This window comes from Notamacropus eugenii, chromosome 5, assembly GCF_028372415.1.
Source record: "Notamacropus eugenii isolate mMacEug1 chromosome 5, mMacEug1.pri_v2, whole genome shotgun sequence".
NCBI lineage: Eukaryota > Metazoa > Chordata > Mammalia > Diprotodontia > Macropodidae > Notamacropus > Notamacropus eugenii.
Window position 1 is genome coordinate 287,816,794 of NC_092876.1, and position 24,343 is coordinate 287,841,136.

The 24,343-nt window shown below is 36.2% G+C and overlaps 1 protein-coding gene across 10 annotated transcripts in view; it reads left to right on the forward strand.

Annotated features, from left to right (window-relative positions):
• The window catches only part of GTDC1 (glycosyltransferase like domain containing 1), a 444,669-nt gene that overhangs the window by 208,826 nt on the left and 211,500 nt on the right, over positions 1–24,343 (forward strand). For all 10 annotated transcript variants that reach the window (XM_072613182.1, XM_072613176.1, XM_072613179.1 and 7 more), the window contains 2 exons: positions 16,847–17,014; positions 23,073–23,246. In XM_072613182.1, the coding sequence (XP_072469283.1) occupies positions 16,847–17,014; positions 23,073–23,246 (342 nt within the window). The remainder of the gene's footprint in view (positions 1–16,846; positions 17,015–23,072; positions 23,247–24,343) is intronic.

The following is a 24,343-nucleotide window of genomic DNA, read 5'->3' on the forward strand; positions in this document are numbered from 1 at the left end:
TCCTTCCTTCTTCTCCCCCTTTCCTCCCCTCCCCTCTTCTGTCATCTCCCTGTCCTATCTTCTGCCTCTCCCTCTCCTGTCTTCTCCTCACTTTGAACCTCTCATGGACGATAACAAATGTTTCCTACTTACTATTTGCATCCCCAGGTGGAAAAGTATGAATCAGTTCTTTTCCCAAAGATGCAGACTCCCATTAAAGTAAAAAAAAAAGAGAATACATTGTTAAGCTTGCTGCTGGACGTCTGTTAGATCTAATCGTGTTTTCTTTGGCCTTGAACACATGGGCTAGACTTGCTTTTTTATGACAGGGTTATGTTCCTGCAAGCAAAGAGAGCCACTTTCCATTTCACAGTCAGCTTATTTTCTGTCCCCTTTGAAGTCTGGATGCCATAGGTGTTGTACTTAGAGACTTAGCGGAACTGCAGCATGTGAAATGAGAGTCCATCAATACAGCTTCAATTAAAGTTGGTGTTGCATAAATAGAATGGATGGTGAGATAACTTTAGATGCATCATTTATTTCTACTTATTATTAATGACTTTTCATAACTTACTCTTTGAATAACTCATTCAGGAATAAGTCCATGAGTTACTTGTTATTGTGACTTGTGTTTGTGTATGTGTGGCTGAGCACGTGTCCAAATCAGCAGGTCTGGGTTCAAGCCTCATTTCTGTCACTTAATAAGAGGGTGAGTGTATGGAAGTCAGCTAATGTCTCCACGCTTATTCTCTTACTGGTAATATGAGGGTAATAACATGTACCTAACCTTTCTCATAACCTCACTTAGGGGCTCAAATGAGGAAACATGTGAAAGTGCTCTCTAAGAACCCAGCACTCTGTAATGATAACAGCAGTTGTAGCACCGTGTCACGGGTAAAGTCCTCACGGTAGCCTGTTTTCACTCTGCAGCTAGGCTGTAATTCCTGCATCACCATTTTACAGAAGTGGATATATGTGATGGAAATCCGTTTTATCCTGGGAGGTTTGCTTGGGCATTTTGAATAGGTGCTGTCGTTGCTTGATACCACTACCTTGCAGAAATAATGACTCACCTATTTTTAATACTGACATAATCAATATCAGTTACAAGTGAGTTCAGAATGTTATGTATATTTGTGTGTGACTGTATACATATCCATACACATAATATGTATGAACTATGTGGGACCTATAGAACATAAAATCCCTGTCCTTTATAACCATATAACATTGTGTGATTCTAAAAGGCAAACGTTTAGGTTTTACACTTTTCTCTTTCTTACGTTTTCCCTTATTAGTACCTTACACACAGTAGAAGCTCTGTTAGCCCATGTGGCCATAGTTGATTTTCAGTAGTTTAGAGTTCTGTCACAATACCTTCTTAAGGAAGAAATGTTAAGGGGCAAAAATGGCTTTCTGCTATTCTTCCAAAACTTGGAAACCTGTTTAAGGAGAGTATTTTCTTTAGGGTAGCTGTAGGAAATATATATGGAGAGAATCATTATACATAGCAATAGGGGTGAAATCAAGGGGCCATTTTAAAAGACAGTGGAATTAAAGGCAAATATCCTTAAGTTTTCTTATATTTCAGTTAATCTTGATTGGGAGATTGTTTTTTTCTCTGAACTTCATTTTTCTGTTGTAACATTTTAGATGTCATTCTGAAAAAAAGGTTTTGATGTATAAAATGTACTTCAACAACAAAGGAAAATACCCTGTAGTTATCACTCTTTTAGTATCACCAACCATTTACTTTTATTATTTTTTAAAAAGTCAGGAAATGTAATGCATATAAATGTACCTTATATTAATGCAGTTTTACAGCTGAGATTTTTACATTCACAAAAATCTAGAAATTTGAACTTACGGTCCCCTCAGGAATCCTAATTCAGTCACATTGCATAAACTGATATTAAGGCTGAAATGTATCATCATTACAGTAATACAAAATACTCATATATGCAAGAGGACACAGTTATGGTTACTGAGGGAACCATAATTTTGAATTTCCTGACTTTTTTTTGCATGTACAATTTCAACCATAATATTAGGTTAATGTAGTTTTTTTTTTCATTGAATGTGAAACAATATATTTGCAGCTAGTTTATTTTCAAACTACTTTTCATTGGCTCCAGCTATTCTCCAGTAGTTGTTCTAAATGTTTGCGTTTAAATAACTGAGGTAGTTATAGGAAGAAGTATGTATAGCAATCATTCTACATGAAACTAATTTGAAGTATGCTTGCTTATATTAGCTCACACTCTCCTCCTCATATAATATTTTCCCTTTCTCTCTCTTTATCTTTTTCTTTCTTTCTCTGTCCCCCCCCTCCTTCCTCATATGTTACATTCTGGCACATTATAGAGGCAGGTAGCGTATCTACTACCTGCTGTTGAAAGTGTTGACGATACTGAATTATTTATTCTATACTCTACACTATCCAAAATTGTTTTGGGTAGTTTGACACATTTCGGTCTTCCATATGGATACTTCATGGTGGCAGAGTTGCCAGCTGCTCAGGTTTTGTGACAGTTTCAGTTTTTCAAGGACTGTCAGAGTGTTCTTGGGAGAATCTTGCTTTACTACTGACTCCTAAGAAGTGGTAAAATCCTGAAAACTGCTAGATTTTTTAAAGTATAATTCAGGACAATTAGCGTGAACAAAAAGTTCCAAGAAGTCTTAAGATTATCTCAAAATGTATATGAGGCACATTTAACACGATCTGGAAAAAAATCGAAGCTGTTCGCCAGAGGGTGCATATTTAAAATAATAAAACTCCAACACTGACTACTAATAGTATTGCATATTCATTTGGAAATTTGGGGGAAAAAACACCTGAAATTCGGAACATAAGAGTTTGAGAAGATAAGTGGCAAACTGAAAACTAAAAAAAAGTCAGAATTAGAAACACCCATATAATACACCCCTAGTCCTTTTCTTCCTTAATTTAAAAGGACAAAAGAAAGGCCAGTAGGATTTCTGTGCCTCTGTCTGTTTGCAGAGTTCGGACAGGATGTTAGATCAAGTAGTGTGGGAAAGAATCTCAGAAGCTGCTCACACCAACCCCTACCTTTTCTGGATAAAAAAACCCAAAAAAACCCCCCCAAACCCCCAAAACCGAGACCCAAGGAAGTTGTTACTTTCCCAAGGGTCACATATAGGTATAGAACATCAGTCACTGGATTTGAATCTAGGTTCTCTTCCTTCTATGTCAGTGCTCTTTCCAATAAGCCCTAAAATTTATTTTAAACTTTCATTCCCTGATTTAGTCAACATACATTAAAAGTCAGTGTCTTGACTTAAACAATAGAGTACCTCAATAGAATAAAGGGTTCCTTCTAAGATTAGATAGAGATGAGATTCTATATAAATAGAAAACCAATATTCATATACTTCATGACTTAACTATAAGTTTGGGAGATGTTTACTCTTATATTTTAATACCCACATCTTTTTTGATTCAAGGAAAGAATGAATCTTCCTAACTCCTAGGTTAGTTTGTTTCTGAATAGACAGGCTTCCTCTCCCCACCCCAAACAATGACTACTAAGTGCTGTCTAGTTTATTTACCAGGATACTAAGTGTTTACTCAACAATTTCTATGTCAGAATATTCAAGTCTAAAATTATGGTGATGCCTAATGCCATTCTATGTATGTTTGTGGTTATAGATAGGCTTGTAGTCTGCGTGTATTCTTGGCCCAATCACATCAAATTCAGCTACACAAGCCTGGGATCATGGGAAGGTGTGGCAAGGCTCCATGGGGAGGGAAGGGCCCCCCATGCAATGCCTCTGGCTTTGGAATCCTCCCAGTTTGTTGCTCTTACAGATTAAACTCCAGAGGCTCAAGAATAGCCTGACCTCGTACTAGAGGTTAAAGAGCAGCCCCCAACCAGTAATCAGCCACAGTTGAAACATAGGCCTCAAGTATAGATTAATTATGTGGTACATTATAAATATTTCATAACACTAATTATATTAGTTTATGTAGAAAAAACACCATATGAAGTGTTCCCAGCACTCTCAGTGACTCAGAGTGCTCTTAGCATGTTAATTGACTTGCTTCTTCCAGGCAGCCTATCCCAAACCACTTTCGAATCCCTAAAGATGACAGGAATCATTATTATGATATGGTACATTCCTTATCCTTGTACCAGGTTGACACCTGCCTTTCCCCACGAGCATGCTTTCCGTAGGTTTATGTCTTGAGCGCTTGTTTCATTTGGATTGTAAGCCAAAGAACAGTGTCTGACATATTTTTTGTGTTAAAAAAAATGTAAAATAATAAGTGCAATCACAAATAAAATTTTGTTTATTAAATATTCTACATGTAAATAACATTGGACCTGGTGCTGAGTAGTTGTGTCAGAAGTTTCTCGCCTGGTCAGAATGAATTATCTTTTCTACAAGTGACTTTTTTTTTTTAACGTTTGAAGTTAGTATACTGTCAAAAAGATGAGCTTTTTGCTTCCAGCTGGAATTCATGAATTCAGTCAGTTGCATTTACTGAGGGCCTTATTGTTTGCTGAACACTGTGTATGGAATTAATGGATCCATTTTTCCCCTCAGGGAGAATGTAGTCTACTGTGAAAGATAAAGCTAAAACATAACTGAGGAGAGCTTGAACTAGGCTGGTGTCTCTGTGAGTGGAGAAAATGGGATGTATAAGAGTAAATGAATCATTTAAAACGTGTGTTTCCTCATCTGTAAAATAAGGATACTTAGCAAAAGACTGTTGTGAGAAAAGTACTTTGTAAACTTTAGAGTTTTCTTATACAAGTGAGCAGTTTTTATTATTCCCTTGGTTACCAAGAATTGAAATGTTGCAGTCATTTTTTAGTCATAAACATATCTTAAATTTAGCATTAGAAGGGACCTTTGAAGCCATCAAGTCCCAAACCCTTCTTTTATAGATGAGGACACTGAAGCATAGAGGGATTTGCTCAGGGTCACACAATAGATACCTGAGTATTAATAATTAATTAATTATTTCTTTCTTTCTGACTCCAAATTTATATCCATTAGTTGGAGACAGCAGGTGAAGCGATAAATAAAGCACTAGGTCTGAAGTCAGGAAGATCTGAGTTCAAGTGTGGTCTCACCAACTAGTTGTGTGAACCTGGGTCAGTCACTTGATCTCTGCCTTAGTTTCCTTAACTGTGAAATGGGGCAGGTGGCACAGTGGATAGAGCACTGGTTTTGGAATCAAGAAGACTCATCTTCCTGAGTTCAAACCTGGCCTCATACACTTACTAGCTCTGTGATCTGGGTAACCACCTCATTTTACAGATGAGAATACTGAGTTCCAGGAAAGATAAGTGACTTACCCAAGGTCACAAATATAGTAAGTGTCAATGGTAGGATTAAAACACAGATTCTCAAACTCTGAAAGCACTGCGCATTCCACCATTCCACATTCAGTCTTTTGTTTCCATTTCCTCTCTCAACCCCTAAGTTTTTTAGACTTTTCTGTATCTCACACAGCAGCCTCCCTGCCTCTAATCTTTCTTCCCACTAATCCTTTCTGAATATTGCTGTAAAATATATTTTCCTAAAATACTGTTTTCTCTGTGATGATGATATAAAGAGACCTGGGTATAGAGTTAAGGAGGCATGAGTTCATAGCCTGACCCAGACACTGAGTAGCTGTTGGACCAAGGGTTAGATCATGAGATCATATTTAGAGCTAAAAAGAGCCTGAGAGCATCTGGGCCAACCTCCTCATTTTGCACATTTAAACTGAGACCCTAGGAAGTTGATACTTGGCTTAGGTAGTAAACCTGCTTTTGAAAAAAAAATCAGATAGTAAATATGGTTAAATTGGTAATAAGGATTAGATATTTGAATTCAGGCCTTCTGACTTTGCCTCCTGCATTCTTTCCCCCACCTTTACCCTAATATATAAAATGAGGATAGTAATACTTTCTTTACCTCTCTCACAGGATTGTTTTGAGGAAAAACACTTTGTAAATCTTAAAGTTTTCTATGAATAGGAGCTATTTAAGATACCTACTCAAAAATCCTCAGTGGTTATCCATTATTGACAGGATAAGTCTGATGTCCTGAGACTAGCATTGTAGGTTCTCCAGAATTTCCATACAATTTGTTCATATTTTTATCTCCAGTCATTCCACCTCCTTAAACCTTACATTATAAATTCCTTTGTTGCCGTTCAGTCTTTTCAGTAGTGTCCCACTCTCTGTTAACCCATTTGGGATTTTCTTGACACAGATACTAGAGTGGTTTTCCATTTCCTTCTGTAGCTCATTTTATAGATGAAGAACTAAGGAAAACGAAGTTAAGTGACTTACCCAGGATCACACAGCTAATAAGTATCTGAGGCTGGATTTGAAAGCATGAACATGAGTCTTCCTGATTCCAAGCCCAGTGTTCTGTATCCAGGGTACCACTTAGCTGCCACGTTATACCCCAACAGTCCATTTAGAGCTCTTAGAGGATACCTTGTATTTACTTCCCTCTGTGCTTTCTTCCTGTTGGCTAATCTGCAAACACTTATTAATGTCAACTGTGTACTTGGCATATGGTGCTAGGTGCTGAGGATACAAATACCAAGAACAAAAAAGAGAAAAGAAAAAAGTTCCTTACTCTAAAGGGGCTTACATTCTATCAAGGAAGATACTGTATATGTACAAGGGGTGGGGGGCAGGGGGTGTAATGGATAGAGTATTAGGGCTGAAGTAAAGAACATTTGAGTTCAGATGTGATACTGACTCCGTGTGTGACCCTGGGCAAATCATTTAACCTGTTTTCCTCAATTTCCTCAGCTGTAAAATGGAGGTAACTGATAAAATGGGGAGCACCTATATCTCAGGGTGATTATAAGAATCAAATGAGATACTTTTTGTAAAGTACTTAGCATAGTGCTTCACATGTAGTAGATGCTTAACAAATACTTGTTCCCTTTCTTCTTTCCCATATCTGTAGCATATACAAAATAAATACAAGTTAGTTAGAGATAGAGGGCATTAATTAGCTGTTGGAATTTGGCTCTGTTTAGTGTAAAAGGTAGCACTTAGGCTACATCTTTAAAAAAAACAGAAGGATTTTATGAAATGGAGATGAAGCAGTGCATTCTGGGCATAGAAAATGGCCTGTAGAAAGGCATAGAGTTGGGAGAATTGTTGAATTTGGGCTGTTCATTTTTGTTGAAATCTAAAGTGCTAGCAGGGTAGTAACACATAAGTTTAGAAAGATAAATAGGGGCCAGGTTCAAAAAAGGCTTTAAAAACTAAATAGTGGGATTTATATTTTATCATCGAGACAATAGGAACCCATTACAGTTTATTGAATAAGGGCTGAAATGATCAGCTCTTCAGGAAAATCACTTTGGCAGCTGTGTGAAGGACAGATTGGAGCAGGGAGAGACTAGAGGTTATTATAATTTATAATTTAGACAAGAGGTGATGAGAGTTTTACCTAAGGTGTTTGAGCCATTTGGTAGAGAAAAGGGTCAGATGTGAGAGATGTGGAGGTAGGAATAGTAAGATTCATTAATTGATTGTCCATGTAAAGTGATGGTTGTTCAGCTGTTGAAGGTAATGAGGTTATAAGCCTGGATGACTGGAAGACTGGTGCCTTTGATGAGATAGAAATGGGGATGTTAGGAAAAGGTGGGTAGATTTTGTCAAAAAGATGATTTCTCTTTTGAACTGATGAGTTTGAGATGACTTTGGATTATCCAGTTTGAACTGCTCAACAGACATTAAGGGCATATACTGAAATTGAATATAAAGTAAATCTGGGAGCCATTTGCATAGGAATGAAGGTCCAGAAGAACCCTGGGTAACAACTGTAATTAGGGGATGTCATGTGGATAATGAGCTAGCAAAGAAGACTGAGGAATGGTCAGACAGATAAGAGAATGAGGAGGGAGATGTCACAAAAACTAAAAGGAGAGAATCTAAGAAGAGAGGATGAAAGGGGTGATTTCTAGTTTTAAATGCAGTAGAAATATCAAAAGGATGAGAAATTATTCCTTTCCAGTGGGACAGTCTTACTACATCATAACTCTAGTGGTATTTGTCCTTTCTTTCCTGCCTCTCCATCTCTGCCTGTGAGGTCATAATTATCCTTCAAGACCCAGCTTAGAGGAGCCTGTTTACCAATGTATAAATCACTACACTGACCCAATCAAAACACTTCTGCAGTGTTCTCTTCCTTATTGTCACTAAAGGTGAAAAAGGACATTGATGACTGGAAAGCATTGAAAAGAGCAGGCAAGATAGTTGTGGGCCATGAATTCAGGTCATGTTAAGACCATTTGAAGCATTCAGAAGAAAAGACTTGGGTAGCATGATAGCTGCCTTTAAGTAACTGAAGGATTATCCTCCACGGGTAGAATCAGATTTATTCTCTTTGATCCCAGAGGACAAACAAAAACAAAGGCTGGAGTTTGCAGAGGCAAATTCAGACTTGATTTCAGGAAAAGTTTCCCAGTAGTTAGAACTGTACAGAACTGGGATGAACTGGCCTCAAGAGGTATTCTCATCATTGATGGCCTTCAAATAGGGACTGTATCATTACATGTCAAATTTTTATACATATATATGTGTATATATATGTATATATATATATACACATGCATATATACATGCTTGTATATATATGTGTGTATATGTTATATATAGCCCTTTCAGGTAGAACTTGGATGAGATGCCTATTGAGTTCCTTATCAACTCTCAAAATTCTGTGATTCTTTGATATACCCCATAAGAGTAAGCATAGTGACTGGAACATTTTTTATTGATTTTATTATTGACAGAATGTACAATGAAGAAATATGTACATCATTGCTCAGAGGAACATATTACATTGGTTCCAATAGCAGTATTCTTGGTAATGGAATTTCCTGCAAAATGAAAAGAACTTAAATCCTTACAATTTGATTTATATGTTAACTGTTTTTAAGAAGTTATATAGTCGACTATTTGCTTTATGGATTATTTGCATGTGGGTTATTTATATACTCTGGTGGCCTTAGGTTGACACTAAAATAATTTGAGTAATATCTTGAACATAAATAGTACTTTTTTCAAGAATTATAAAGGAAATAGCTTATCTCATTCCATCAGTTCTTTTAAGCTTTGAGGTAGGTAGAAGTCAGGATAAAGTAACTCATTGGAATCCGGAGAAGACAAGTAATTTATCAAAAGCCATTGTCAGTGTCAGAGGCAGGGCAAAGATCCACATCCCTTGACTTCAGGACTAGAGCTTTTTTCACAAGGCTGGATTTGTGTTAAGACAAGTTACATATTGAAACAAAAATTTCTTTGAATTTACTATACTATAGATTGTAAGTAATTAGAAACTCCTCACAGTTCCTGTGAACATCTTTTCTCTCCCACCACACCCAGATGAAGATCTTTTTTTTTAATTTGGTGATGTGGATTATTATAGCAAATAAGGAAATATTTTGCTATTCAATATTTATGTGTTTTTGAAAATACAAAACAGTTAAATATGTCAAATAGGCCTCAGTTAAAATGACAGATATTCTGTTTATACACATGGAACAGAAACAGGCTTAAACTGTTGCTGTTAAACTAAGCAGAAGACTTAATATTGTTTAGCGGAGTCCCTTGCACATAGTAGTTACTTTTTGATTTTGGTCATATTAGACAAAAGGCTTATACAGAATATAATCAGGGCTGAGTGAAAATTATTGATCTCATTAATAATCACACTAAAATAATCCGTTACTTACTAACTTACTAAAAATCATAGTTAGGATAGCCGCTGAAGCAGGCTTAGTACCATTTTAGCTTATTTTTTTTCCAGATTTCTAAATGGCACAACAGTAGTCTGAGTTATTGTGCAGACAAGGGGTCAGAGAATCTGATTTCTAGGCTCTGCTCTGCCATGTAATAGCCTTGGACAAATCACTTAACCTTTCTGAGCCTTACTTAGTTTCCTTATTGGTAAAATGGGGACAATCATACCTGTCCTTCATGTCTCAAAGGATTTTTGAAAGTGTTGGATGAAATAAAGTGCTTTGGAAACGGTAAAGAGCTGTATAAATTTAAGTTATCATCATTATCAGGCAGTTGCTTTGCAGTGGGACAGTCTTACTGCATCATAGCTCTAGTGGTGTTTGTAACCTCTTTCCTTCCTCTCCATCTCTGCCTATGAAGGCCATTCCTATCCTTCAAGACCCATCTTCTCCGTTCCCTTTTTTCATATCATCATATTTGAAAGTGATCCATCCATCTTCTGTACTCATATAATGCTTCAATTTGTGCCTCCTTGAACATTTTCTTTTTATTGGGAAATCAGACTTTTCACTGTGAAAGACAGAACAAGAAAGGACTGTATTAGAAACTATGAGTTTGTAATATAGAAATGTAACAGAAATATAAACAAAACTTTTAACAAGGTAGTGACAAAATACGTCATATTGTGTCTCCTCTTTTTTTTGTTTTCTTCTAGGTATTCCTCTGATCACACTTTTAACATATGACTTCATATTTTAGCTATCTGTATATACCCATCTCTTCTTTTAGATAGTAAAGGCCTCGAGGACAGGAAATGGATCTGACCCGTTTTTATTTCACTCACAGTGACTAATATATTACGTTGAATGTAGTAAAGGGCTCAGGAAATTAACTGAATAACATCTTTGTATTTTCTGACTTTACAGACATTAGTCTTTTCTTTATGACCCAGTAAAAGTTTTAATTTTTTTATTAACACATTCGATCTGCCTCATGAATGAATACAGTTGAAAAGCAAACATAATATTCTGAGCTTTTAGAATATAGTAGGATGGGGGTTCTCATTCATAGCTGTAAGATAGCCTCATGAGTCTATTTGTTAATCTTAGGTAAACATTTTCAAGATCATTACATGCTGGACAATCTTCCATGACTTTTTTTTTTTTTTGAAGAACTAGTTCTTAGGATATTTAAATTTCATGAAGAAGAAACTCAGGTTGAGATGACATTATGCACTGAGTCCTCAGAATAGTGATTTTGGGGATCTCTTGGTATCCAAGTCCTCAGTTCTTTTCTAATTCCTATGATACCCTGCTAAAAGGGTCAATAGTATTTTAGGCAAAAGTAATTTTGGCATTCAAATAACATTGTTAGCCCATCAGAATTGTACTGTCTGCAGTAGAGTTTGAATGCTTGGCAGTTTAGCTCAAGAAAGGAGCTACGTCTGGTACCTTGTCCTGCCAGATGATCTCCAAAATCTTCCTAAGATAATTCAAATGGAAGCAATTCAGTTTCCTGGCATGGTGCTATCCAGGTTTCACAAGCATGCATCAATGAAGTCAGCATGATGGACTTTGTCTCCTTCCCATTTCCCTTATGAGGACCAACCAGGACCAAGTCTAATATTTATTCTACAGTCTTTTGACTTGTGCATAAATTGGATTTAAGTAAGACACAAAGTTATTGGCCTTACTCTTCCTGAGTCATCAAAGTCCAGTGGCAGGCATCTTCAGTGTCTAAGATCTAAGCATTCCATAGTGTCTACTTCAGCTGCTTTCATGGCCAGTGGAACAAATTGTTCCCATCTGCCTGTTCCACTGGGGAAGTCTTTACCTGTTTGGGTTAGATAGATGCCCCCATAACTGACCAATGGGTTTGAGACCCATAGATTATCCTTGACCTGGTTTAGTCTGTCTGCCAAAATGGTTTACCAGCATGTGCCTGCTGTGCTTGGGTGAATCAGGTGGACACAAAAGGTAGAAAGCAGCTATGAAAAGAGCTCAGCAGCCCTCATACCAGAGATACTTGTCTTCCCTGAACACCCTACATCCTGCTACACCCCACACTACTCCAGTATCTTTGCCAAGAAAACTCTAAATAGGGTCATGAAAAGTTGAACACAACTGAAATGACTGAACAATGATATTCTGTTATATTCACATATCACAGTTTATTCAACCATTCTATAATTTCTACTTGATTGTACCATTCTGCTTAATTTCTAGGTTTTTTGCTTTACTGATATTTACTGTTTTAAATAGTGTGGGAACTACAGAAGAAAACTGGTAGTGGTAGAGTGGATAGAGCCCTGGGTCTGGAGTCAAATTCAGTCTCAGACACTTAGTAGCTGTGTGAACCTGGGTCAGTCACTTAGCCTTTGTTTCCCTTAGTTTCCTCATCTGTAAAATGAGGATAATAATAGCATCTGTCTCACAGGGTTGTTGTGAGGATCAAATGAGGTCCTATTGGTAAAAGCACTTAACACAATTCCTGGCCTATAGGAGGTGCTATGGAAATGCTAGCTGCTTACGTTGATGATGGTAATGATGATGATGATATACTATAGAAATTTTCCTTCTTTTCCCCTCTTCCCTTTCTATTTTCCTTATGTGGACCAACCAGGATCAAGGAAAGAAAATGAGGTAGTGAGATTAATTGGGGGTGAACCTTTGACCAGCAGTCAAACAAGAGTCTTAGTTCTTTATCATTCAAAAAAACAAACAAAAAATCCAAATCCCTTAGTGCCATCAAGATCCATTGGTTAAATGGACTCTTCCTGTATAAGAATCTCTACCTAAGTGACTAGAAACAGTGTACTTTTGAGACAGTGAAGGATGTACCTCTTTCAGGGTGTTATACTCGAAGGTTTGTGGCTCCCTCTGAACACATTCAGGAAAGGAGAAGGAATACAGCAAAAAATAAAATCAAGCTTGCTCCGAATGGGCAGGCGAGAATTGGCTTTTGATTCCAAGGTCAGTTGTCTTTATGGTATATTTAAATAGATTGGCATTAATCTATGCCTTTGATATGCATGGGAAATGGATGTTTCTTCTGTAGCTTTGTCCATATCTCAGTGTACACACAGGCACACGAAATATTAGCATTCTGGCAGCACGTAGCAGTTTTGGTTGGACTACCGTAATAGCAGCTTATATCTACTTTTGGTGAGATGGTAAGCTAATGATGTAGCTGTTAATTTGAATTTAGCAGACATTTTAAATATAGGTTTCTCTTTCAGAGACAAAAGTTGCAATTTAAAGCTCTTTGGTGGTCTAAAAACAGCTTAATTCTCTAGTAGTGTGGTAATAAGTACTAATCCAGCTTACACAGTGACTGTAGTATGTCATGTTTGTGAAAGATCACTTAACTGCTTTCTCTGGGTTTTATGTTAATTTAAAAAAATTAAACATAAAACCTTATAACATCTTTATGCTGAGATAAACTGTGCAATTTGACTTGTGCTCAAACGGCAGCTGTCAGGAATTAGCATGTTCCTTGTGGATTTTGCTATCACCTTGTGCCCTTTTCTCCTAGATAGACTCTGTGGGATGATAAAGCTCACCTTGTTAGGATTTATTACTTAATAATAACTGAGGTAAGATTAATATTGATGTCACAGGGAGTACCTGCCAATATAGTGATGTCATTACTTTTATTATGATAAGCTGTTCTTTCATTCCCTACTAATAACTAGTTAGCTGAAATACTATATATGATATTTTCCCCTGGCCTGTCCCAGTTCATTACCTATGGAATCATATGTCTGATACTTGAAGGAACCTCAGAAACCATCTAGTCCAGATGAGGAAGGAGACTGAGAAACAAGGAAGGTAAAGACTTTCCCAAGAATACACAGATAGTAAGAATTAGAAGAACTTGATCCTAGATTTGCTGACTCCAAAGCCAGTTTTATCTCCACTGTACAACATGTCCACATTCCACTTCATAGGTAGATTTACAGAGACTCTTCCTGTTAAGTGTGGTTTCACTTAAAATTTCCAAGAAATCTGTTATTGCTAGCATTTACCATTTTACCCATAAACAGATAAAAAAAAGAATGTCTTAGTATATTTGGGACTAATGCAAACTCCTCCCCCACACACACCCAAAAAGATAATAAAATGGAAAGAACGCTGAACTGATTATCAGTAGAGCTGGTTTCTGACCTGACTCTGACATTAGCTAAATGCATGACTTTGGACAAGTCATTTCCCTTCTTTGGCTGCTATCTGAAAAGTGAGGGGATTGGACTAGATGCTCTTGTAGAACACTTCCAAACCTGAAACTCCATGGCTTTGTGAAATAATTTAGACACATTTTAAAATGAACTGTTTAAATAGGCTGGATTTTTTTTCCCCTTTTGTAATGAGCTTTTGCGTTTTGGTCTTTATTTGTAGTTACTTTTCCTTCTATGAACTCTGGAAACACTTAAAGGTTTTACATCATAGTCATCCTCAGTGCTTCAAAATATTCATATTGCATTAGGTTGAATATTTCCTCACTTGATAAAGATGGCACCTTTTCTGAGTTTTAACAAAAAGTCCATTGTGGCCAGAATAAAGTGATCACATAGAGGCCAAAATTCTGGAGATGAGCTTTTCTAGGCTTAATTAAACTGTTCATTGGACCAATGGTACATAATAACTATCTAGTCAGTCATTAGTCTGTCAACAAGCATTTCTTAAATGCTTGCTGTGTGCCAGGAACTGTGCTGAGCACTGAGGACACAAAGAAAGGCAAACAGATGGTCCTTTCCTTTAAGAAACTTACATTGAAATGGGGGAGACAGCATTGGAAAGATTGTCCATGTAAGATATAGACAGGGTAGACAGAGGGTAATCTCAGAGAGGAGGGCTTAGCGGTGGGGGTACTAGTAAAGGCTTCTTGCAGGTGGTGATATTTCACTTGGCATGTTCTTGAATCCTTCCCGTTTTTGTAGGGCCTGGCAGAGATGATGCTTTGCCGGTATGTATATTAATTCAATGTCACCTCCACACCACAGGGGCATAAGAGTAGAACCATTCAATCTGTGTTTGTCATTTTAAGCAAAGGCTAGCTCTGGAGTGCCCAGATTAATAAAAGAGTCAGGGATAGCTGATAACAAGCAAAAAAATTGCTGTGGAACTTCAGAATTAATTGTTGTTGTTGTTTTAAACAGGTTTATATTCCTAATGAGATTTTTTTTAAGTGAGTGATAAAATGAGTTCTCGTTCCCCGACTATAGATCATATGATGCTAGAGGAAGCATTGGTGGAATTATAGAGGAAAGAAAAACCAGTGATTACAAACTTGTTGCAGGTTATCCACAAAGTATATAATCCAAGCTTCCCTAATTAACAGTTGACTGAATTTTTTAAATGTACATTGTGTGAGTTAGATAGCTAATGAATTTGACAACGAGGCAGAGGGTTTTCCCCAACCTCCTGTTTTTACCGTTCAATGTATTTTTGGTGGACTTATATATAAAATATGGTTGGTGGCGTTGCCCGGGTCTTACAGAATAGCCATTTATATCATCATAAGCACTGGCTTGTGCTGCATTATTGAAAACCTAATGAATAAATGGGCATGGTGATTGTAGTCCTTTCACCCTAGAAGGGAGAACTCATTGATCAAGGTGCACCATTATACTGATTTTTATTATCCTGCTTCCCAGGTGCCTGTGCTTTATAAGATGAGCAATTACCTGAACATTTCTTTATCTCTTTCCAACTTTTGGAATGTGAATAAAATAGAGCAAAATGATATTGTATTGTGCAAATCAGTAAAAACTAGTCTGCTCTGGTTTTCCCATCTGTTTTATTTTCAAAATGGTGGAAAAAACAAATAATAATAAGTGAATTGATCTGCTTGGTGTGATAGGCTTGATTTGGAGGAAAAATATTTTATTAATTACTCATCACACAATTCACGGTATAGATATTATTGTATTTTGATATTGAATATCACTTTGAATCCTCTGAGGTGAAATTTGAATTCCAGATTTGAATGCCTAGAGTTACTATATGATCCATAATCTTATAAATGAGATAATATATGCAAAGTGCTTTATAAACCTTATAGCTCTAGATAAATGTCAGCTATTATTTATTATTATCTGAAAGCTCACTGTTTCATATCTGATAAATACCTGAAGTTAACCATTTGGCTTGTCAGTATTAGAGGATTTATAGTGTTTGTAATGCTGATAATAATGAAGATATTACTGTATTCTTCACATAGTACATAGTGCGTTTAAATGTAAGTAGTCTTCTGCAAATTTGTAATAGTGGCAGTCCACTGAGATGGTGTTATCTGAATGTTTTTGGCTCCTTTTTTTTTTTAAATTTAATACTTTTACACTCCCTAGTATCTAACATAACACAGTGCCAGGCACATGGTAGGTACTCAGTACCTACTTGTTTAATCACTAATTTATCAATCTGTTGATATACACAGCAATAAGTTAACGTGTTCATTGCTGTTCCATGGGCAAGAAATGTCTCGGCATCTCTTGGACTTGGGCTTTTATAGGAGGAATTTTACAGACTGTGCATATGGTGCCATTAGCAGTCCAATAATGGAGAAGAAAAGATAAAATAAAACAACCATTGTCGGGTACTTTACAAAAAAAATAGTGAAGAAAATATGCCAAGAGAAAAAGACCACACTCGATAAGTCTACTGCATAAATCAAAAGGGTTTATGTCATAACACGAACATGTGCCGTTCTTGCTCATATATTGAATTTCAGTAGTTGGTTGCATAAAAAAGTAAAGTATAATGAAACTGGCAAGCAAAGTATTCCCCAGTCAGCCTTATCTTTGTTCCATTTGTCCTTCAGATACCGCTTTTCTTGCCTTTTTCAATAAAATCCATCTAGCTTTTTCTTTTTTTTTTGCATCTTTCTGTAACTGAGCTGAGAAGACCAATGAGATTCAGTGCTTTTCTACTTGAGTTGTTAGCAGCTGCTTTTTAAGAGATCAAAACTTAGAATGCTGCTACATGGTATTAAGGCTATTGATGTGTCCCTACAGGGGTGATGTTTTTCTTGTGGGATGGGGGTACTGGGGTTGTAGAGAAGGGAAAGGGAAGGGTAAAGAGTGACCCCTTTGAGCATTCTCATATAAAGTAAACACTACTCTCCTTGTTTCTCAGGATCCTCTTTGCAAGCTCGGTGCTTAACCTGACTGAACTGACTGCCCTTCGGCCTGACCTTGGCAAATTGACAAAGGTTCTTTACTTTCATGAGAACCAATTGGTATATCCTGTCCAGAAATGCCAGGAGAGGGATTTCCAGTATGGCTATAACCAAATTCTTTCATGGTAGGTGTTAATTACAACACTGTATTTGGCTTAATAATTTTCTTTTTTTTCTTTTTGTTATTACTGCTTCTTTAGGGATAGTTATCACATAAATAAACCCGAAGGTAATATGGTATGACAATCTAGGACTGCATCAAAATATGAAGATCTGACCATTACTGCCATGGTAATAAGGAAATCATTTGAGGCAGTGTGGTCTATAAAATAATATTCACTAACACCAATATCATACTACTCTTCAAACTTTATGTCTGTATCTTCTAAATATATGTTGAATTCATTATTAGTCTCTATTGTTTTCATAACCATCAAGACAGAATCAGAGGCCTAGAGGGAATCTTGAGCTCTGTTATTCTGTGAGCCTTGGTTTCATACACATTTTTTAACAAAGAACAGTTAATCAGCATAGGTTTACTTTGCTGTATTCCATTGAAATTGAAAGGAGAAATTTTAGAAAAATAAATTGAAATTAAAGGGTAATGTAGCAGTTTTCTCTGGGTTTTAGGGCAGAGGAAAAGGTAAAAAAGGTGAATGTATTTTTACTTTTTTTCCCCATCAACTGTTGTGACATGGTTCGATACTAAAATACCATGACATTTTAAAGGTGATAGTACTTTATTGTTGCTTCAATAAAATGTATTTCCTGAAGCTAACTTAATGAAAGAAGTGAATAACATCTGTATGAAGCAGCATTATTAATTAGATTATATACAAATATAACTAGAACTGTAAAATTCAGTCTATCTGAGTCAATTTGTTGTATTTTATTCACCTTCATTAACACTTATTGGTCACTTGAGTTCATGGTTCTCAACGTACCAAAAAAAAAAAAAAAGGTTTACATGTATGTAACATAACTTAGCAGATACAGACTTTTTATGTGGTAATACTTGAGTTCCACACACTTTGCAGACACTTTCCTGCCATCATTTTTACAGGCTGCTTCAATAAAAAGTTGCAGCACTATCAAAATGGAGTAGAACTGCTATACTTGAAACATCTCATAAAAAAAAGCAGCCATTTTCAAATTTCATCATAAAATAAAAACACTTTCTATTGAACCTATTTAGAGAAGAGGAAGTAAAACAAAAACACTTTATCAATAATGAAGCATTTTTATTTATTTATTCTTACAATGTTATCTGTTCTACTTTGGATAATTATGTCTTCCATACACCTTAACAATCAGTGTGGAAAAATGAAACCTGTTTTTCCTAGTAGACCTTCATCTTGATATGCATGGAATGATTACACAGTAATATTAAAGGAGGAATGTATAAAAATAATCATTTCTTAATAATTTTGAATCTGATTTGGCATAGATTTTAAATTGTAAATGAGCATAAAGAATTGCAGTTATATTTTCTTTGAGATCAGGTATCTAAATATTTTCTGATTTTTGTGTTATGAAATATTGTCCTTGTTGATACAGAAAGAGCATTAAAAAAAGCTGCTGTTTCTTTCTAGAGGGGAAATTGACAAACATTAAGAGAAGGTGAACTAAGATCATCAGTTGACTTCTTAATGGAAGAATGGTAGAAGATACATGGGGGGAAAATAAGAGTGTCAGACAGCAGTCCAATTCAGATTCTCCTTAGAAAGTATTGTCCCTGCTTGCTCAAATGTTTCTTTAGTTTTCCTGCTGACTTCTGCTTTTATGGGTAATGTCAGTTTTCTTTCTTGACCGGGCAGCTGTAAGGATTTTAAGGATGACTGACACACAATCTCACCTTAAATATAGGTTTCACTAACCCACTGACTTATGAACACATGTCCTAACTCTATCTTATGACCTGTGGGTCGCTATTACAATATGTGACATATGGTGAAAACAGACTAGCTGTAAAACATCTCTCAACTTTTGTTATAGTGTTATGTTGGAGTCCTTCTTTCAGGGTGTGTCAGCACTTCTAGGGCTCGCTTCTTTGTTCTCCTTGCGTATAATTTATCCAACCAAATTGGACTTGAATTTTATGCAGCAACAAAAATTGTTTTGCATAATAATGACAACTACTCCCATACATCTAGCACTTTAAAAACTTAGAAAAATGCTTTCTTCACAACAAGCATGTTAGGCAGGTAGACCAAATATTCCCCTATTCTCCCCATTCTATAGGTGAGGAAGAAGAATCCTCAGATTTGTCTGTTTAAATAACTTACGAGTCACATATTAAATTTCAAATTTAGTGTGTGAACCCAAATCTAGCTTCCTTAGCTTTGGGGATCAAATGTTGCAAGCTTTTGATTTCATTTTTGTCGTTTTTAGATATCTCAAATATTTGAATTGCTTTACACTGAAGATTTGAGTTGGTGTTCCTGCATTGTTAAATTTGCATTTTTCACCGGATATTTGCATTCCATGGATGTATTTTTATATCTTCTTTGATTTCTTACCTTTCTGCTGCTGGGGAAGGGATTAGGAAAAAAACAAAAGTCATTTAAACCACCTGGGTCTTATAAAAGGGACTCTTAGGTTCACTTTTAAAACATGACAGTGATTCATTTCTGAAAGGAAGGAGGTCGACTTACAAATATGATAATTAGTATTTATTATATCATCTTTTTTATTCCTAAAGGATGCAACAAAGATGTCTCTGTGTAATTTTGCTCATACTCAACTCATCTTATTTTGCCCTTTATGACCTCTGTGACCTTCAACAATTCACTTGCCCTCTCTGCATAATAGCTTTATATCTCTAAAGTAAAGAAGTTAGACTGTGTGGTCTCTACAATCCCATCTAGCTCAAATCGATTATCATGTAACTTTTTTTCTTTTCTTTTTAAGAATGAGTCAGCCTACTTACAGGCATGATCTAATTACTGATCCACATAGGAGCTTTCACCTGCTCCATTTGCCACCTAGGCCTGTTTTGCCCATCCTTAGTCAGCCTGACACCACTCTTGGACACTCCCCCTATTGGCTTCAGATTTAGTAAGGGTACCCAGTTGGCTTTGCCTACTGCAGCTCAAAACTTCCAAGCTCAAGAAATCTTTCAGCCTCAGCCTCCCTGGTAAATGGGGATTACAGATGCTAGGCTAGCATGTGAAATGGACATAACTCTAGAAACAATTAACAAATGTCAATAGTACATGTCACTGACTTTCTGTGATTTCAGAAAGGAAAAAGGTGTGTGTGTGTGTGTGTGTGTGTGTGTGTGTGTGTGTTTATACATACATATATTACAGAAGGCATGGGTATGAGTTCAAATGGCAGTTTTTCTATTAGTTTGAAATAGAGCTTCAATTTGGCATTTAGCTAATTTCATTCTTATTGATCATGGTGCCATTATAATTCAGAGTATGCATATTTTAGGGCAGCAAAGTAGCACAGTGGATACAACCACCAAGCCAGGAGTCAGGAAAACCTGAGTTAAAATATGACCTGAGACACTTAATAGCTGTATGACCCTGGGCAAGTCATTTAACCTTATTTGCCTCTGTTTTCTCAACTGTAAAATGAACTGGAGAAGTAAATAGCAAACCACTCCAGTGTCTTTGCTAAGAAGACACCATGCTAAGAAGACACAGAGAGTTGGACACAATTGAAACGAGTGAATAACAGGCTTATTTTAGGGAGACAAATGACTTAATGTTTTGGCTTTGGGGGGGTCATTAGTCCTAATGACCATTCTATCTTCGACTTAGAATCATTTCTTCACTGGAAGAAAAAAAATGAGTCATTTGCAAAACCCTGATAGTCATTTCTGTGTAGCTACAACATATTTTGGAAAACTGGAGATAGGTTGGATACTAAAGAGAGTAACAAAATCTCATGGAAGGAAACTGACACTAAATAACATTTGGCAGAGAATAGAAAGGACCATGCTGTCTTAGGCACTTAAACAATGGTGTCATAGGGAATTCTTCATCATCAAAATTATTTAAAGTAATGACTTTTCTTTGTTTTAAGCCAAACAAATAATATATTTTCAACATTATATATATATATATGTATGTATATATATATAATTCCATCATATATATTCCCAATGAGGAAAACTACACTGTTTAATAGGGTGAGAAAAATAACAGTAATCCTCTCTGCCATGTGGAAGCATAATGTACAAAGTCAAAAAGCATACTTCCATGGTATTTTTGAAACATTCTTTGTTTTGAACTACCATGTGGAAATAGTCAATGTTGGTGGCATTGTGGAATGACAGGCATTCTACTGTATCATAGTAGAGTTATGAATTGGTATAGTCAAGCTGGAAAGCAATCTGAAATTTTTCCAAAAAAAGCAATGAAAATGTTTAAATCCTGTGACCCAGAGATCCCACTGAAAAATAGACAAGGACAAGGTACCATAGACATACACATATTTATAGCATCACTTTTTGTAGTAGCAAAGGACCGAAATAAAGTATTAGGAGAATGGCTAATCAGACTGTATTATTGCCATACCATGAAGAAAATACGGGAACAGTAACAGGACTCATTTGAAGACATATATAAACTTAACACAGAGTAAAGTAAGCTAAAGAAGGTGCAAAATAATTCCAACAGTGTAAATGGAAAGGAAAAAATCTGAAATGCTTATAATTATAACAACCAAGAAGCCTGGCCTTATAGATAAGTTGAAAAAATGTACCTCCATCTTTTCTCTGCAGAGGTGGGAGACTATGGTTATGGAATATATTTTTTGCCTTTTCACTTGTGTCTGATTCTTCATGACCCCATTTGGGGTTTTCTTAGCAAGGAATGGTTTGCCATTTCCTTTTCCAGCTCATTTTACAGATGAAGAAACTGAGGGCTAAGTGACTTTCCCAAGGTCACACAGCTAGTAGTGTCTGAGGTCAGATTTGAACTCAGGAAGATGAATCTTCTTGAGTCCAGGTCCAACACTCTGTGCATTATGGTACCACTTAGCTCCCCCAAGTGAGTCTTCTTTATGCTATCAGGACTCAGTTGACATGTTGGTTCATCTTTGTTGATCTGATTTTATAAAACTTTTATAAACTTTTTATAAAATGATTTGGTACAAGGAAAGACTTTAGATAGGGGAAAAGGGAAAAGATATAGGCAGGAAATGAAGGTGATGTGAAAACAAAATGTAATGCCATGTGACCTTATGAAGTAATTTACTTCCATGTACTTCATCCCTCCTTGCTTCAAAACAAAATGTAGCTTGCCAAATCCCTTAAGGTAATAGGAATATTTTGATTATAAATGATGGTAAAAAGTTGCAAAGTTATGTGCAAATTTTATATTTTTTAAAAAAATAAATAAATACTGGTCGAAATACTCCAGAATACACTTCCCTCCTTTTTTTTGAGAATGGAGAATCTATTGGTGAGAACTGTTGCTCCTGAAGTGCAGATCTGGCCATGTGACTCCCTTCTTAATGGTTTCCAATATCTTCCTAATGATAGATAATAGAACAATAATATGTTTTTAAAGTTTAAAGTCATACTCAACCTTGTCCTGGTCCATCTTGCCAGCTCCATTGGACATTACTCCCCCTGAGGCAATCTGTAGTCTTCCTACCCTTCATAAATAACACTATATTCCTTCTTCATGTCTGCATTGGCCACTCCCTTTGCCTAAAATATGCTTCCTCTTCTGCCTCACAGAATCCCTCTCTTTTAAGATTCAGCTCAACTACTCCTACGTATGAAATCGTTCCTCATTGCCCCTAACTGCTAGAGCTATTCACTCTTCCAGAGAACCTTGTATTTACTATTTTGTGCATATTTTATATCTTGTTATCTCCATCCTACACCCCCTACCCCTGTTCCCTGTCCCCAAATACGAGAACAATTGGAAAATCATTGCAAGTATGGATTGAAAACTCATTGCAGGTATGGGTAGTTTCATTCCTTATAGTTGTATCTCCAGTATAGCAGAGTGACTGGTACATAGTTGAACAATAAATATTTCTTGATTGATTGAAGGGAAGTCTTGTCAGCTGAGGGTGGAGGCAGGAGATGAAAAGACTAGTATAACCAGCAGTGACTGTGATATAAAAATAAAAAGCATAAGTAAAATCTTTATTTTAAAATTCCAGCCGTGAATATGGTCATATCATTTGCATCTATCCTTTCAATTCTCCTTGCAGTTTAGTGGCTGATGTCGTGGTTTTCAATTCTGCCTTTAATATGGAGTCATTTCTTACTTCTATTGGAAAATTTATGAAGCTGATTCCTGACCACAGACCCAAGAATCTGGAAAGCATCATCAGACCCAAGTGCCAAGTTCTATACTTTCCAATCAGGTTTCCTGATGTGAGCAGGTCAGTACGTTTGACTCTTTTCCCAATGTTGCATCATAAATTACTGTTTCAAATCTGTAGAAATTTGTGGTACGTCCTGCCATATTTTATCCATTCCTTTTATATAGTGAAACAATCTCACCATGCCATGATTTACAAAGATTTTATCTCATCTAAAAACCAATACAACGTAAAGTGAGTAATGCTAGGAGAGATAATTGTACACAGTAGGCACTTAATCCATATTGGTTGAATAAATATGAGTAGTTAAGAGTTATTTATCTTCTCCTTTATATATTTTAGAGGCAAGCTTTTAAAATTTCCTGGCATCCTGTTTTTGTTTCTTCATTTATCACTTGGTTTTAAAGGATCCTTTTCTAACACTTTTTAGCCCCACTGACCTACTTGTATAACTGTGGGTATCTTTTAGAGTAAGAACTCTGTTCACTTCCACATTAATAAAGTGACCAGAAATTCAGTAGATGTTAAAACTGGTTGCTGAGATTACCTTACATTCCTCAAGCTGTTTTACTGTTATTGTAATTGTTATTCTTTTATCTGTTTTCTTCTTACCTATTTTATTATTTACTGGCCAGTGATTAGAACTGAACATCATATTAATGGAGAGTCAAGTTGTGTGGTTTGGGCTCTCCATGTACTTGAAACAGCTATTCTCTCTTTCTCTGTTACTAAGAAGGACATTTTTTATTACCCATGCTGCTGAGCCCATCTTGAAATTAGCAATGGGTTATGTGGCTCCAAGGGAACATTCTAGAGATCCTTTTCACTTTTGATTAAGCCTGGCACAATTGTTTTTCCTATCAGAAGGAACACTCCTCCCTTGCGAACAAGAACTTTGCTTCGGTGGGATTTATACTAGCTAGAGATATCACAGTTTTGCAACTGATTATATTCCTAAAAAGAATGCAGAGATGGCTTCATTTTTGCTGAAATGAAGGTGGAATAATTTAATGATAGCACATGCCACGTTAGTGTTAATGCAAGCATGCACTGTGCACTTTTGGAATCCGTGTGAATTTGTTTCAATGATATTCCTCCCCAAATATCTACATAAAATAATACCAGCATATTATTTTATGTTATTTTCAGTGACTGAA